Below are 13,921 nucleotides of genomic sequence, written 5' to 3'. Positions count from 1 at the left end.
CTGACGGGCATGAGGACCTTGCAAGGTATGCACATACCAAAAATAGTTATCCTATTTCTTATAATAAGAGAGAATTTAACATTACAAAAAATCTTAACTTTTTTTCAAGTAGTCACTGAACCATGAAAATGAGGTCAAGGACATTGGACATGTGACTGACGGAAACTTCGTAACATGAGGCATCTATATACAAAGTATGGAGCATCCAGGTCTTCCACCTTCTAAAATATAAAGCTTTTAAGAGGTTAGCTAAAGCCGCCGCAGTAGCCACGGTAGCCTCTGCCGCCGGATCACTATCCCTATGTAGAGCTTTCTGCAACAAAAGTTGCAGGCTCGACAAAAATAAGGAGATGAGGTATGATTGCCAATGAGACAACTAAGTTTCAAATAAAGTGAATTTAACATGCATGTATAATTTGGCAATTACTTAAGGCCAATTAAAATTAATTGATAGATTTTCATCCCCGCCCGCCCCGATTTTTTTTATTTTTGAAAAAAAAATACGATTTCCGGATTTTGTTCATTTCCGTTACCGGTAACCGTCGATATTTCGTTTCGTGTAAAACTTCCTGTTTCAATTTCGGTTTTCGTATTTCTTAGAGTATTCTAACTGAATGATTAAGTCGATATATTCGGCTGATCTATGATGACAACATCATTTACCGAGAATAAAAATTGATTACGAGAAGGGCGTGAAATATTCGGGTAACGAGTAATACGCTGTGTCTAAGAACGCAAATCGCCGTACACTATGTCACAAATGACACAAATGTTAGTGAGTAAAACACATTGGATTTATTTTATTTATACAATGACTTTGGATATGAAATTTGGACTGTGAAGGAAACCCAAAAGCATCAGAATCGTGGAACACATTTGACTGGAATAAAGAAATTGACACAAGCATGAAGTTTTTAGATTAACTTGACCGTATATTTAGTTCAGAAAAACAACAAACATACGCATTTTTAATTTATTAATTAACAGCAAGCTCTTAGAAATAAATTTAGCCATGCCTTTCGTTTTTTGTAAAAAAAAAAACAGCAAACATCCTCTGTACCAATACCCACGATAGAGTCATTAAACAACTTTATGTTCTACAAATTATATTTACATCTTGCATATTAACATGATTAAGGACCAACCCTATTATTTCAACACTGTTTGAGTTTTTATTTTATTCTGTACTTATCATACTCGTGTTGCATACAAATGTATTTGCTTCATTTTATTAGGACAACAAAACATAGCTTGGAAAGCAAAATACATTTGATGTAGGTAGTCCAACTGAAGAGAGCATTTCTTTACATTTCTGCTGTTTACTATAAAATAGGTTTCTAAAGCGGCAATTACATGTAGAACAGTGGTTGCCAATCAGAGATATATATTTACGAATTTGAAAAAGCAGCAAAAGCATATGGAGTATCAATATTGATACGTTACTCTAGAGCTAGCTAGCTCAAAGTACATGTACGCTGATTTTGTTGAACGAGGAATACTGCTTTCTCAACAGTTGCTAAGACAGGGCTATGAATCATCAATTTAAGGTCATCACTCAATTTTATGGTTGCCATCATGAGCTAATTGGCCATTTTAACAAAAGTGTGTCAGAAATCATATCTCAGTGATATTCTTCCTCAGTCATAACAACCTTCCATCATTACCGAACTGAACAAAGAAATAACATGACGGGTGCCGTATACGGTGCAAGAAATGCTTACCCTTCCGGAGCACCTGATTTCATTCCTGGTTTTTAGTGGAGTTTGTGTTGTTTCCTACTTATAATTTGTAACTGTTGATGTAAATGTCTTTTGGTTTTACGAGTCTTTGGTTACTCCTTGGTTTTGATTGTTATTGTCTTATACACGATACCTAATGGATGTGTTTACATGATATAAGCTTATTATTACACTTGCATATATGATTGAATAATACGTGACAAGAAGGTTTATATGAAATAAAATTTAAAAAATAAAATCCTCCCACCCGCCCCATTTTTTTCAAAAATTTGGATGAAAATCTACTAATTAATTTTAGTTGGCCTAACCATGGCAGTCATGGATTGTTTATAAAGTATTTTTTTATTGATAATTTTTTCATGACTTCTGTTAACACTACATATGTTTATGCATTACTCATAAATGGTATTTTGGAATAAGCCTTTCTGAAGCCAATATATTCTATATTAAATCTGCTTTCTCTTCAAGAGCACCTGATATCAAACTAAGGTTTGTTTGGGATTGTGTTGCTTAATCTCTAATTTTATATATAGAGATTTGGGGACTTGTTAGCATTTTTTTTAGCAATACCACCATATAATAATTTAACTGAAAAAATAACTTGGCTTTTTCACATTTATTTAATTGTAGCTAGTGTCATTAGGATATGCACAAACACTATTCTTTTGTCTCTATTATGCATCAATCCACATATCACTGGATGCTGTTGTGATGTCTAGAGCAACACCAAAATATCCTTTAATTGGGCTTTTCAATATGAATACAAATTATCTCCCTTTGTTTTTCACCGTGTTGCATTTGGTTGAACACCTTCAACATTGTCTAATGATTTTAGAAGTCTAAAAAGTCCAGCTGCTTCTCTTATACGACTGAATTCAATACAGAATGCCTGCACTTCAATAAATATGTCCTGAAATTTAAAAAAATAAAATTTGGAAAAGTTGTTTTAAAAACTTGGTAAAGAAAAAAATATTTCAAATTCAAAAGAAATCACTAATCTTAAATAATCATGTAACCTCTTAAAAAAATCTGTATATATGTAGAAACAAGTTGTAGCCTAAATGAAACTATATAAGGTGGCATAAGTTATTGCATAAATAGAGGTAATTACAGAGGGTGATCACAAATTATTGCTTAAACTTTTCCTAATTTAAAATTCTAAGGAAAATGTAACCACTCACAATTAACTGATTTTATTGCCTCCCATTTACCCCATTTTTTTTCTTCAAAGAATTTCTTATGAATGGCAGATCTTTGATAGGCAATTTAATGTAGTCGTGTCGCTATGTTTTTGTCAATTGCATATGGTGCTCGCTAGCCAAATGTTCCGAGTGTTTGTCCATCACTAGTACTGGAGACAGTGCCGAGGACTCTCGTTACCTATTTCCCACTGGACATTAAGACACAAACAATCAAATGCAACAATCCTGTGATCTTAATGGTTATTATTTTGTTGTCTTTCATACCTTGTATCTACCCTTATTCTCATTTTAATTAAAATCGTTCATTACAGAATGGCATCCCTTGCTATTAGTCAATACATGATTTTCAAGATAGTTTGCTGTAGCAGGAAAATCATCTTCCCCACAAGAATTTTTTATACAAGATAAATGAATTTATGACTACGATGTCATCTGGTCACCATGACAAAACTAAGTTGGGGAACTGTAGCTCTTAGGTCCTTATGTTATTTTTTGACTATTTGTGGACCATCTATGGACCTAAAAGCTAGGGTTCTGCAGCTGGCAAAATTGAAATCTGCAGTTGTTAAGGTGGTACCCAACACTTTCACTAAAATTAATTTGGCTCGTTTAATTTTCATAAAATTTTGACAAAGTATTTACTTTGACCCTTAAACAAAAATATAAAAAAATCAAAAATTTTGAACCAACCATTTTATCAGAAAAATTACACTGGTTATATAGCAGTTTGACAAACACCAATTTTGATCACTGAGAAGCTTAATGTTCCCTTTACAACACAACGTAATTAAAACGCTTAGCTGACTTTACAGAGTTATCTCCCTGTAGTGTTAGGTACCACCTTAAATCATAAATCATAAAAGTTATGCATATTAATCTTACCTTTACATCTATAATTTTATTACGAATGAGAGATTGCAGAAATACACAGACAAGTCTAACCAATCTGTTTTGTAGGTATCTATCTTTTATTGTCTCACATGTAGATATACAGTTAGATATATACAGGTGGATGAACTCTGATGGTAATTCTACTGCCTGAAACGTACAAACATGTGTAAATATACAATTTTATACATATATATATAAATATAGGTGGATTGTCTTGGACGGTAATTCTACTGCCTAGAATACACAAACACATGAAGATAAATACAAAGAGCAACGAAGATACGTACATATTAAACACTTAAAGATAAATTCACTAACACATGTAGAAAAATTGAAAACATGAAGATAAATATAAAACAAAATCATTATATATATCAATATTAATTTATACAGATGGTCAAATTCTGCTAGTAAGTGCCATACAATGAAGATATACAGGTGAGTAATTTAAAATATGCAATAATAATCGGAACTAAAAATTCTTAATTATGAAAATTTGAAGAAAAAAAAAAATTGGCATTAAATTAGAAAGATCATATCATAGGGAACAACATATGTACTAAGTTTAAAGTTGATTTCATTAAAATCTACAGTGACCAAATTCTTAAACTTGAAGCATGACAGACTGACAAATTATAGGACGCACAGACCTAAAAGACCCAAAACCACCTGGCGGAAAGGAGCTTGACATGACCTGGGGAGAAGCAGAAACAAAGGCTAAAGACAGAACTGAATGGCGAAATCTTGTGGCGACCTTATGCTCCACCAGGAGCGAAGAGGATAGGTAGGTAGGTAGACCTAAAAACATAATGCCCCTAGGGTTGGGCATAAAAATTCAGTCTACAACGTTAACCTGACAACAGAATATATATATATCAAAATCAACAGAACAAATGAGATGTAATTATAAGTATTTTAATCAAATTAAGAATGTTGGTTCTTAAAATGCAAAACCAATCATGTCCCACTTTTCCCCATAATAAAAACAAAGAAAAGAAATTTCAACATAAACTTATTCAGACTTAGATCTTGAATTTTGTCATGGAAAATTGTCAGTTGTATATAACCTCTAGGATTTTTATTTTTTACACACTTGTCCTACTAAGAAAGGAACCTGTTCAGTGGTTGTCATTTGTCAGTGTTGTTCTCTTATTATTTACATAAATTAGAACGTTTGTTTTTTCTGCTTGAATTGTTTTACACTAGTCATTTTGGTGCCCTTTACAGCTTGCTGTTTGGTGTTAGCCAAGGCTTTGTGTTGAAAGCAGTAATTTGACCTATAACTGTTATCTTTTTATATATTGCCACTTGGATGGGGAGTTGTCCCATTGGCACTCATACCAAATCTGCTTATCTATATCTAAATCCATTGGATTCTTTCTCCATTCTTTGAACTCATCATCACTCCTTTCAAATACTAAATAATCAGAATCGAACTTACTGTAGTTAATCTATTGACGACTTCCATTGAATGTAATGACATTTCCATATTTACAAGCACAGAGAAATATCTACAAAATAAGGTATGAAAAAAACATTGAAATATCTTTCCAGCCATCTTGTACTAACATTTTGAATATAGAAACCCACACTGTTGGATGGGGCATAGAAAAGGTCCTCCCCTGGACTTTTCCTGTCTAGCAGTAAAACTATAGCTAGTTAAAAGAGGAGCCAAAATAATGCTTTATTAGATGCCTTGTGTAGAGAAAGTGTCACACTTTGAACATATTAATTTCGCAAGCAATTTATTTTTATGCAAAATGTCTCCCCTTATTTAACAAACATTAATGTTTTCGCTGTAGTCAAAATAATCCCCCTTCATCGCATTTCATCACATGGCAGTACCTACCTATTGCTATGCATTAATTGTTAATTTGTATAAGATTTCACGATTCTATATTCAATGATAAATCAGACTTAAATTAAGCCTTTATTGCACACTCTATTTTATATCTTATGTACACATTCTAGTTGTTGAATTCAATCCATGCGCAATAGTTGCTAACATTCATAATTTCTATATTATTTGGTCTCTGGTGGAGAGTTTTCATTTGCAATCATACTACATCTCTTTATTTTTATATTACCTTACAATTCAATTATTAAATATTACATGTACTTACTCAGTAATTTGATTGGATTGCATTAATCTCAGTAACACTTCTATGGCAACCAATGGATTATTTTCAACAAGGTCAGGTAACTGGAATAATTAACTTTATATTAAAAATTATAGTTACATTTATTATATATACTACACAGGATAAACAAACATCTGTATTGTAATTCAAAGATATTTTGTAAAACAAATGATTTTTTACTTGATTTCAATATGAATTCAAAGTATCCAAGTTATATGAAAAATGTCTAAAACCAAACTGTGTCATTGTCAATTTACTTCTTTTTTATCTTAAATTAGTTACAATGCACCAATACAATACCATTCCAATTCGCATATCTGCCAACTTTTCAAAATGCCCATGGGGGTTTTACGTGCAAGGTGACTCTTACAGTCCAACAAAAACTTCAAGGGGCCTTCAAATGTATCTTATTGTTGTTTTTTGGCTGCTTCATACCTTTTAAAGCCCAAAGCCATTGTAAAATTAACTGTTTTGTTTAAAATATGAGCAAAATTGCTCTTTCAAAATCTTCATTTAGAACCTTTCATGGGGGAAATCCCCCACAAGTAGTGACAGTTGTCAGGTATGAATTCCTAAATCTTAATTTGCGTTTACTATTTAAAAAAAAAATTGAGAAAAAAGCAACATTAATAATTGCCCTTCTACATGTTCTATGAAATGGTGTATACAAATCATGCTTTCTCATTTAGAAAGCAAACCTTATTCTGTCGCAATTTCACAGAAATAAAAGCATCACAAAAATGTCTAAATATACAGTCCATGTATGTATTTTACAGTTACAATCTGTTTCCTTAGAAAAATAACAAGAAAAAGAATATTACAATCTCCATACTACAGAAAATTACCATACCTTAGCTGGTGTAAGACCTATGTGGTATACTAATTTAGGATCTTTTTCAATTTCATCCATTAACTGTTGCTGTTGAGGGAGTGACAGAGCCCCTTTAAATGCCTTTGCCATCAGTCTACGTACTTCCACACCTGCAGAACTACTAACACACATTGTAGAATCCCATGCTATATTGTAATCACCTTCTACAGGATTTAACCAGGCAAACTGTAAAACAAAATTAAGAAACAATTGAGTGTGCAGGTATAGATAGAATCTTTGGTTATCATACTTCTTACCTGAACCATGAAGTCCTTATTAGGATATACTACCCTCCTTTCGGAGTATTCTAGTCCTACAGACAGATAGATTGGTTATCTGTTGGACTTGTCTACTCTTAAAGGAGGGTAGTTTTCCTAACCTAATTATGACTTCATGGTTCAGCTAGCAAGCAAGCTAACCAAAGATATTACCTTTACATACACACTCAATGTATTCTGCTGTAAAGCATTTAATATTTTATTTAATAACATCCAATCTATAAAAGTGTTAATTAATTTCTAAATGTATCACAGCCGTTAGTATTTATCATGTTTATATACAAATTTAATGTTTTTCACATACAATTTGTTTGTTTCAAAAGTTTGTTTTGCAAGTTTCGAATATTAACTGAAGAGTTATATTGTTATAAACATAAACAACAATATTATTGATGTGATGTGTCTTTTCTTTAAATTTCTCAATTGCATAATAAGACAAATTAGTCCTTGACACAATATATATAGATTAAGATATAGACATTGTTTCAACCTCATTGCTTAAATTGCTTAAAGGAAAGTGTCCTCTAAAGAGTTTTCTACAATATAAATTCAGATGAAATGGTGCATATGTATTCCATCTATGACAGTCACCTTATTGACTATTAATAATTGTTTTTGACTCCTACCTCATCTTCAGCAATGTGTAATGGTGGTGCAAGTCTAATAAATTCTGGCATCATACAGTTCTCTACAGGAGGTTTATTGCCTGTTAACAAAGCCTCTATGGTTTGTCTCTGTACATCAGGGTTTATAACACCAGGCTTTCCAAACTGGTCAAAACTATTGTAAAATACAGTATAACAGATTTTATTATACCTCAGTTATCATTTTCTATATAAATAAGTACACAATATTTTCACTATTTTGCAAATTACAAGCTTTGAACTATTGGACCGGTCAAAAATTTCCAACTATTGGACCTGGGTGAAACTATTTGACCGCAAGTGTCATTATATTTCGCGAAATTTTAAATGCAGCTATGAGATTGGAGGATTTTGAAAATAACGCGGGAGTAACAACGTCGTGTTTTACCTATTGTTTCTATATAGGGTTGATGTCAGTGCAAGACGTAGCGTTAGCATTTTAACATATCTATGAAGTACATTTTTAAACGTTATGGTTTGGTTTCTTCTTTTTGATATTACAATAGTCGATTTATCACCGCCATTTATTGTCTGTTGTCTTTTTCGATATAATAAAACACTTACTGACTGGATATTCTTGGAATTGTTTATTGTCCCTCAGATACAACTATTTCCCTCGGCTACGCCTCAGGACAATAAACTTACTATTCCACTCATACCCAGTCAATAAGTATACAATATTTCATATACAGCAAAGTTCATAACCCGAATAATTCAGTTGTTATATTCCGCTTACTACATTAACGCCTGAATGCATAGACAATGAAAAATCTTCAATCAACCATTTGGAATTAGCTCTGGATTTACCTAACTTGATAAAATTGAGCTAATTGCTGATTGGTCACCTCTTCTACAGGGCACCAATCAAAATCCAGGATTCGTGAAGAGTTTTTATCGTGTTAGGAATTCAGGCCCTCGCAAGTAGGAGAGATCGATTACGGGGAGGGACTGAATTATTCGGGTTACAAAGTTCAGGGTATTTCTTCTATTTGACTTGTCTCAGTAAATGCTGATATAAACAAACATTGACAATAAATATGTGTACAGCACTAGAGATCGTACAATGCAATTGCTCATACAAATTACAAATTTAAAGGGACTAAATCAATATTACCAGACCATATATTTGTATGTGTATTTTAAGGATTTCTTCCTGCTTCAATTGAAATACCCATGTTTGTTTGATATGAACAATATTTACCTGGTGGGTTTATTTTCAGGGTCAGGAACAACACAAGGTATAGCAGATTTACTCTGAGCTGGCATCTCAGACTGTCTTTCTGCTAATGCTAACTGTAGACCACTGACATCAAAATTCTAAAACAAAATATATTTCAAAGTGACACTAAAAAGAAAAGATCAGCTATACTTTCTATAGGTAAAAAAATTTCAAACATGGTTATCTTAAGAGTGACGAGTATGTATTTAAGTTTTTAAAACCTGAATTTGACTCTTAACTGATATCATATAAATCAAACATAAGATCCCCCTTCCTTTAATGACTGACTCAGTGGTCACGTGTTAGTGTGTTCACCTAAATTGCAGGACACCTTGGCTTTGATCACTGGCCCCATCAAACCAAATAATGTAAAATTGGTATTTGCTGACTCTCTTCTAAGCATTCAGTATTAACACAAATGATTAATAAGTAAGAGCAAAGAGAGATCAGCTATAGCTTAGTCTAAGGAAATTTCTCCAGAGGTTCCAAAGGCTAAGGTGCATGATTTATTTATTAGTTGTTAGTGGCATTGAACTAGCTGTCAGTAACTGCAGGTACTCACTGATCTGTACATACTGTGGATTCATTATAATTCTCTGGATACCAATTTTCGTGGGTACAGGCGAACCAAGAATTCAAATGTTCAACGAATATCATATTTTCAATAGGCTTTGTATACAGAAACTGGCAAAACCACGAAATCAAATATCCACGAATATGCAAGTTTTCAGCAATCCATGAAAATTGATACCCACGAAAATAAATGAATTCACAGTAGTGTCTTTTTGTTGTTGGGATATACAAGTACACGTTCAACCCCGCCACATTCTGTATGTATGTGCCTGTCCTAAGTCAGGATCCTGTAATTCAGTGGTTGTCGGTTGTTTATGTGTTACATATTTGTTTTTTCATTCATTTTTTTGCATATAAATTAGGCTTTTAGTTTTCTTGTTTGAATTGTTTTACATTGTTATTTCAGGGCCTTTTATAGCTGACTTTGTGATATGGGCTTTGTTTCTTTGCGAAATCCCGTACGGTGACCTATAGTTGTTAATTTCTGTGTTATTTTGGTCTCTTGTGGAGAGTTGTCTCATTGGCAATCATACCACATCTACTTTTTTTTATATTTACCTGCATATTCCCAACATCCATCTGTATAATTTGTGGTGGAGTCTTTTTGAAAAGCTTAAAAAGTATGGAAACATGTAAAAGATTCTAATGTTACAGAGTTCACCATGGCAACAACAAACATGACATAAACAGGAAATTAAATAAAACATGAATGTGACTCGAAATATAAGAAAAATTGAAAACTTTTTTAACATGTCATTACGGATTTAGATTATTGTAAACCAACTTAATAAGGTAAACTAGATATCATTGAGATGGGAGCCATCTCTGTGGGCCCCGCTGTGAATAATGTGCATTAAAAAATTGTATCTTTACCATAGGACATGGGTTTGTCAACTGAAATCAAAGTTTTTGACCTTGACCTTTGACCTATGAAGTTGTAAATAAATTATGACACACCCTTTGGTGTTGGTTTATATACATGTCAAGTATAAACTTTGAAATGATAACGGTTCTCAAGATATAGAGCGGACACAATCTTTACCATAGGACATGAGGTTGTCAACTGAAACCAAAGTTTTTGACCTTGAACTTTGCCCTAGGCAGTCGTTCATAAATTATGACACACCCTCTGGTATTGGTTCATATACATGTCAAGTATAAACTTTGAAATCATAACGGTTCTCAAGATATAGAGCGGACACGATCTTCACCACAGGACACAGGGTTGTCAACTGAAACCAAAGTTTTTTTACCTTGACCTTTGACCTAGGAAGTTGTACATACATCATGACACGCCCTCTGGTGGTGGTTAATAAACATGTAAAGTATAAAGTATGAAATCATAATGGTTCTCTAGATATGGAGCGGACACAAAGTGTTACGGATGGACGGACGGATGGACGGACGGATGGACGGACGGACAGACTGATCACTATAGGGGACCCGCCTTTGGCGCGGCCCTAATAATGAAATTTGCGTTCAGCCTCTTCTTACCTGACTTTTTAGAAGGGCGTGTATTCGACCCCATGGCCACCATGCATAAATTCTAATTGGATATTTCATTTAAATGCCTTAGGTGAATGTTTGTTAGTACAACATATATTTATGGAGAAGTATTTAAATCAATGTCAGAACCTTTTTTTAGTGTTTTAGAATTGTCTGTTGTGATTTGAGATACATGTTTATTGTGTATCAAATATTTAGGATAGTACGAACTTGCTCTCTATTTTAGGTACTGTTTTTTCTGTAATCCATATATGATATTGTATGTTTATACAACAAACTACTCTGCTAATCTGAGTACATGTATTGCCAGAATGCCTTCAAAATAATTCCAAAATTAAATTTTAAATAATGTTAGAAGAGACTGGTAAATAGTCCAGATAGTAATCATGGTAATGTATATTTCATAGTTGTAAATACACATATGTATTTTTCCATATATGTCCAGATTTTGTATTAAAAAAAAATCCAAAGTACCTCTTTTGATGGACTAGATATAAGCTGTGATAAGAAGTATCTTTCTGATGGTGAAATTGCTGGTATTGCCCAGTGAAGGTCAAACTGTCCTGCATCCTGGTTCTCTGTTGGAGGATTCTAAAAATACATTTCATTATTATTGATATGTAATACAACTCTGAATAAGTTTCACCATTGGTATTCTTTATATTTTACAAAATTTGACTGAGCCTACATTTGAGTGGCCAATGTTAGCTTCCCATAGTGGGAATACTAATATCAAATATCCATTCACTATATACTTTAATTTACCTTACAGCCTTCAACAATGAGAAAACTCAAGTTTTAGAAATAAGATCTACATGTATCAATCCATATATGTTAGATTATATTAGAATTTTCCTGTATCAACTCATTTATCCTTTCCTACATGTGTGTCCTATCAGTGTGGCTTGAATTTTCCAACAACAGTCATGACGATAGAAAATCAAAACATAAAAAAATTTCTTTATAGCATCTTTTGCCAAATTTCTTTTTTGCTTTGAACATGTTAAAACAGCAAGCCGTTTTAAAAATCTGTCAGAATGGAAATACAATGTACATTAATCTTTGAAAGAACGTTAATAAATGTTTACAAACCAGCAAATGAACGAAAACTGTGGCAAAGGGATTAGCAGCTATGGGATCTGTTCTGTACATCTCATATAGAACAAAGATGGCTGCCAACTTCTGTGAGGGGTGTGGTAGTAAGTCTCGGTTCTGTAACAGAAGGACCTGGAAAAAAATAAAGTTTACTATTTAATAAGTTTATTTACTGTGGATTCATTATTTTCGTGGGTATCAATTTTCGTGGTTTGAGGTTAAATCTATATGTTCGTGGATATTTAATTTTATGGTTTTGCTGAAGTATGCATACAAGCCTATCAAAAATTTGTTATTCATAGAACATTTACTTTTGTGGTTCACTTGTACCAACAAAATCCAGGAATATTGGTATCTAACGAATAATAATGAATCCACAGTATGTTAGCAGAGTTTTCCATCTATAGCATGTATAGTGCAGTATCATACATACATACTAGAACAAGTAAATAAATATAAAGGTTTATTAATTAAATATTTTGAATGCATGTCATAAGTGTCATAACCATGGTAACAGTCAAATTAATAAGTGTTTTTAACCTTTCTTTTAATTTCTCAGTAATCAAAAATTTAATACTACTTGGATATTTTTACAAAGTAAAGAGAAAATAGTTTTATAGCGTAAGCATGTTCAATGATGGAAAAGGAATAATTTGAGGTATTCTTCACTATACTTGAATCATTAGTCAGTCTTTAGTGTACTAAGTTTCAAGTTGGTTGGACTTTAAATTCATCTTATATTTACCGTGACCAAAAACTTTAACCTGAAGTGGGACAGACTGACTAGACAAATGGACGAACTGTCCCACAGACCAGAAAACATAATGCCTCTCTATTATCGTAGGTGATGCATAAAAAACACTTTATGCACATGTATAAGTAGTGTCCCTGACTGACATATAATGAATCAACAGAATTCTTTGAACAAAGATATGAATTGCAACATCTTAATGTGTTACGATTTGATATGATTTGATTTACTGTGTTTTAACGCCACTTTTAACATGTTTAAGCTATTTCTTGGTGGAGGAAGCAGAAGTGTAGAGATTAATCTATTATGAAAAAAAATATCAAGCCTACCAAAGCTGATCCAACTTTATAATGGTCTTGTTTTGTGAAATAGTGATGAAATCCTGCAGCTAAACCTTCGAATGTTTGTGTCTGTGTAGCATCCTCAGACAATACACTGAAATGAAATTAATTATAAACAAGAATGTGTCCTCAGTACACGAATGCCCCACTCGCACTATCATTTTCCATGTTCAGTGAACCGTGAAATTGGGGTAAAAACTCTAATTTGGCATTAAAATTAGAAAGATCATATCATAGGGGACATGTGTACTAAGTTTGAAGTCGATTGGACTTAAACTTCATCAAAAACTACCTTGACCAAAAACTTTAACCTGAAGCGGGACAGACGGACGGACGAACGAACGGACAGACGGACAGACGCACAGACCAGAAAACATAATGCCCCTCTACTATCGTAGCTGGGGCATAAAAATTATCAAAAGATCACTGTTAGTCAGGTGTACTACTTGTACAAGTAATTTTTATGTACTTGAAGAATAGTAATAAATACTTATATACATGATATAAGTAAATTTGTAAGATACTTATACAAGTTAATTTTATTTACTTGTACACATGTAGGTAAAGAAAGATTGGCTTAGTTATGCGCCTTATGCATTCAGATTTTTTTTTACTTACAAGTGTAAGCTGTGAAAAAGTCATCCCATCTCCTTTTCTTAAATTCTTCAGA

The 13,921-nt window shown here is 32.9% G+C and overlaps 1 protein-coding gene across 2 annotated transcripts in view; it reads right to left on the bottom strand.

Moving 5' to 3' along the window:
- Positions 1-2,340: 2,340 nt before the first annotated feature.
- Positions 2,341-13,921, bottom strand: part of LOC143083496 (CCR4-NOT transcription complex subunit 11-like) — a 34,524-nt gene continuing 22,943 nt past the window's right edge. For both annotated transcript variants that reach the window (XM_076259755.1, XM_076259754.1), the window contains exons 2-12: positions 13,240-13,345; positions 12,157-12,291; positions 11,539-11,655; positions 10,117-10,170; positions 8,968-9,083; positions 7,749-7,902; positions 6,824-7,030; positions 5,956-6,035; positions 5,274-5,343; positions 3,824-3,979; positions 2,341-2,649 (exon numbers count right to left, since the gene is read on the bottom strand). In XM_076259755.1, coding sequence (XP_076115870.1) covers positions 2,524-2,649; positions 3,824-3,979; positions 5,274-5,343; positions 5,956-6,035; positions 6,824-7,030; positions 7,749-7,902; positions 8,968-9,083; positions 10,117-10,170; positions 11,539-11,655; positions 12,157-12,291; positions 13,240-13,345 — 1,321 coding nt within the window. In that variant the 3' untranslated portion in view covers positions 2,341-2,523. The remainder of the gene's footprint in view (positions 2,650-3,823; positions 3,980-5,273; positions 5,344-5,955; positions 6,036-6,823; positions 7,031-7,748; positions 7,903-8,967; positions 9,084-10,116; positions 10,171-11,538; positions 11,656-12,156; positions 12,292-13,239; positions 13,346-13,921) is intronic.

Source organism: Mytilus galloprovincialis, chromosome 7 (assembly GCF_965363235.1).
Source record: "Mytilus galloprovincialis chromosome 7, xbMytGall1.hap1.1, whole genome shotgun sequence".
In the NCBI taxonomy this organism is placed as follows: Eukaryota; Metazoa; Mollusca; class Bivalvia; order Mytilida; family Mytilidae; genus Mytilus; species Mytilus galloprovincialis.
The sequence above is the reverse complement of the archived record's forward strand: the minus strand, read 5'-3'. Positions and strand labels throughout refer to the sequence as shown.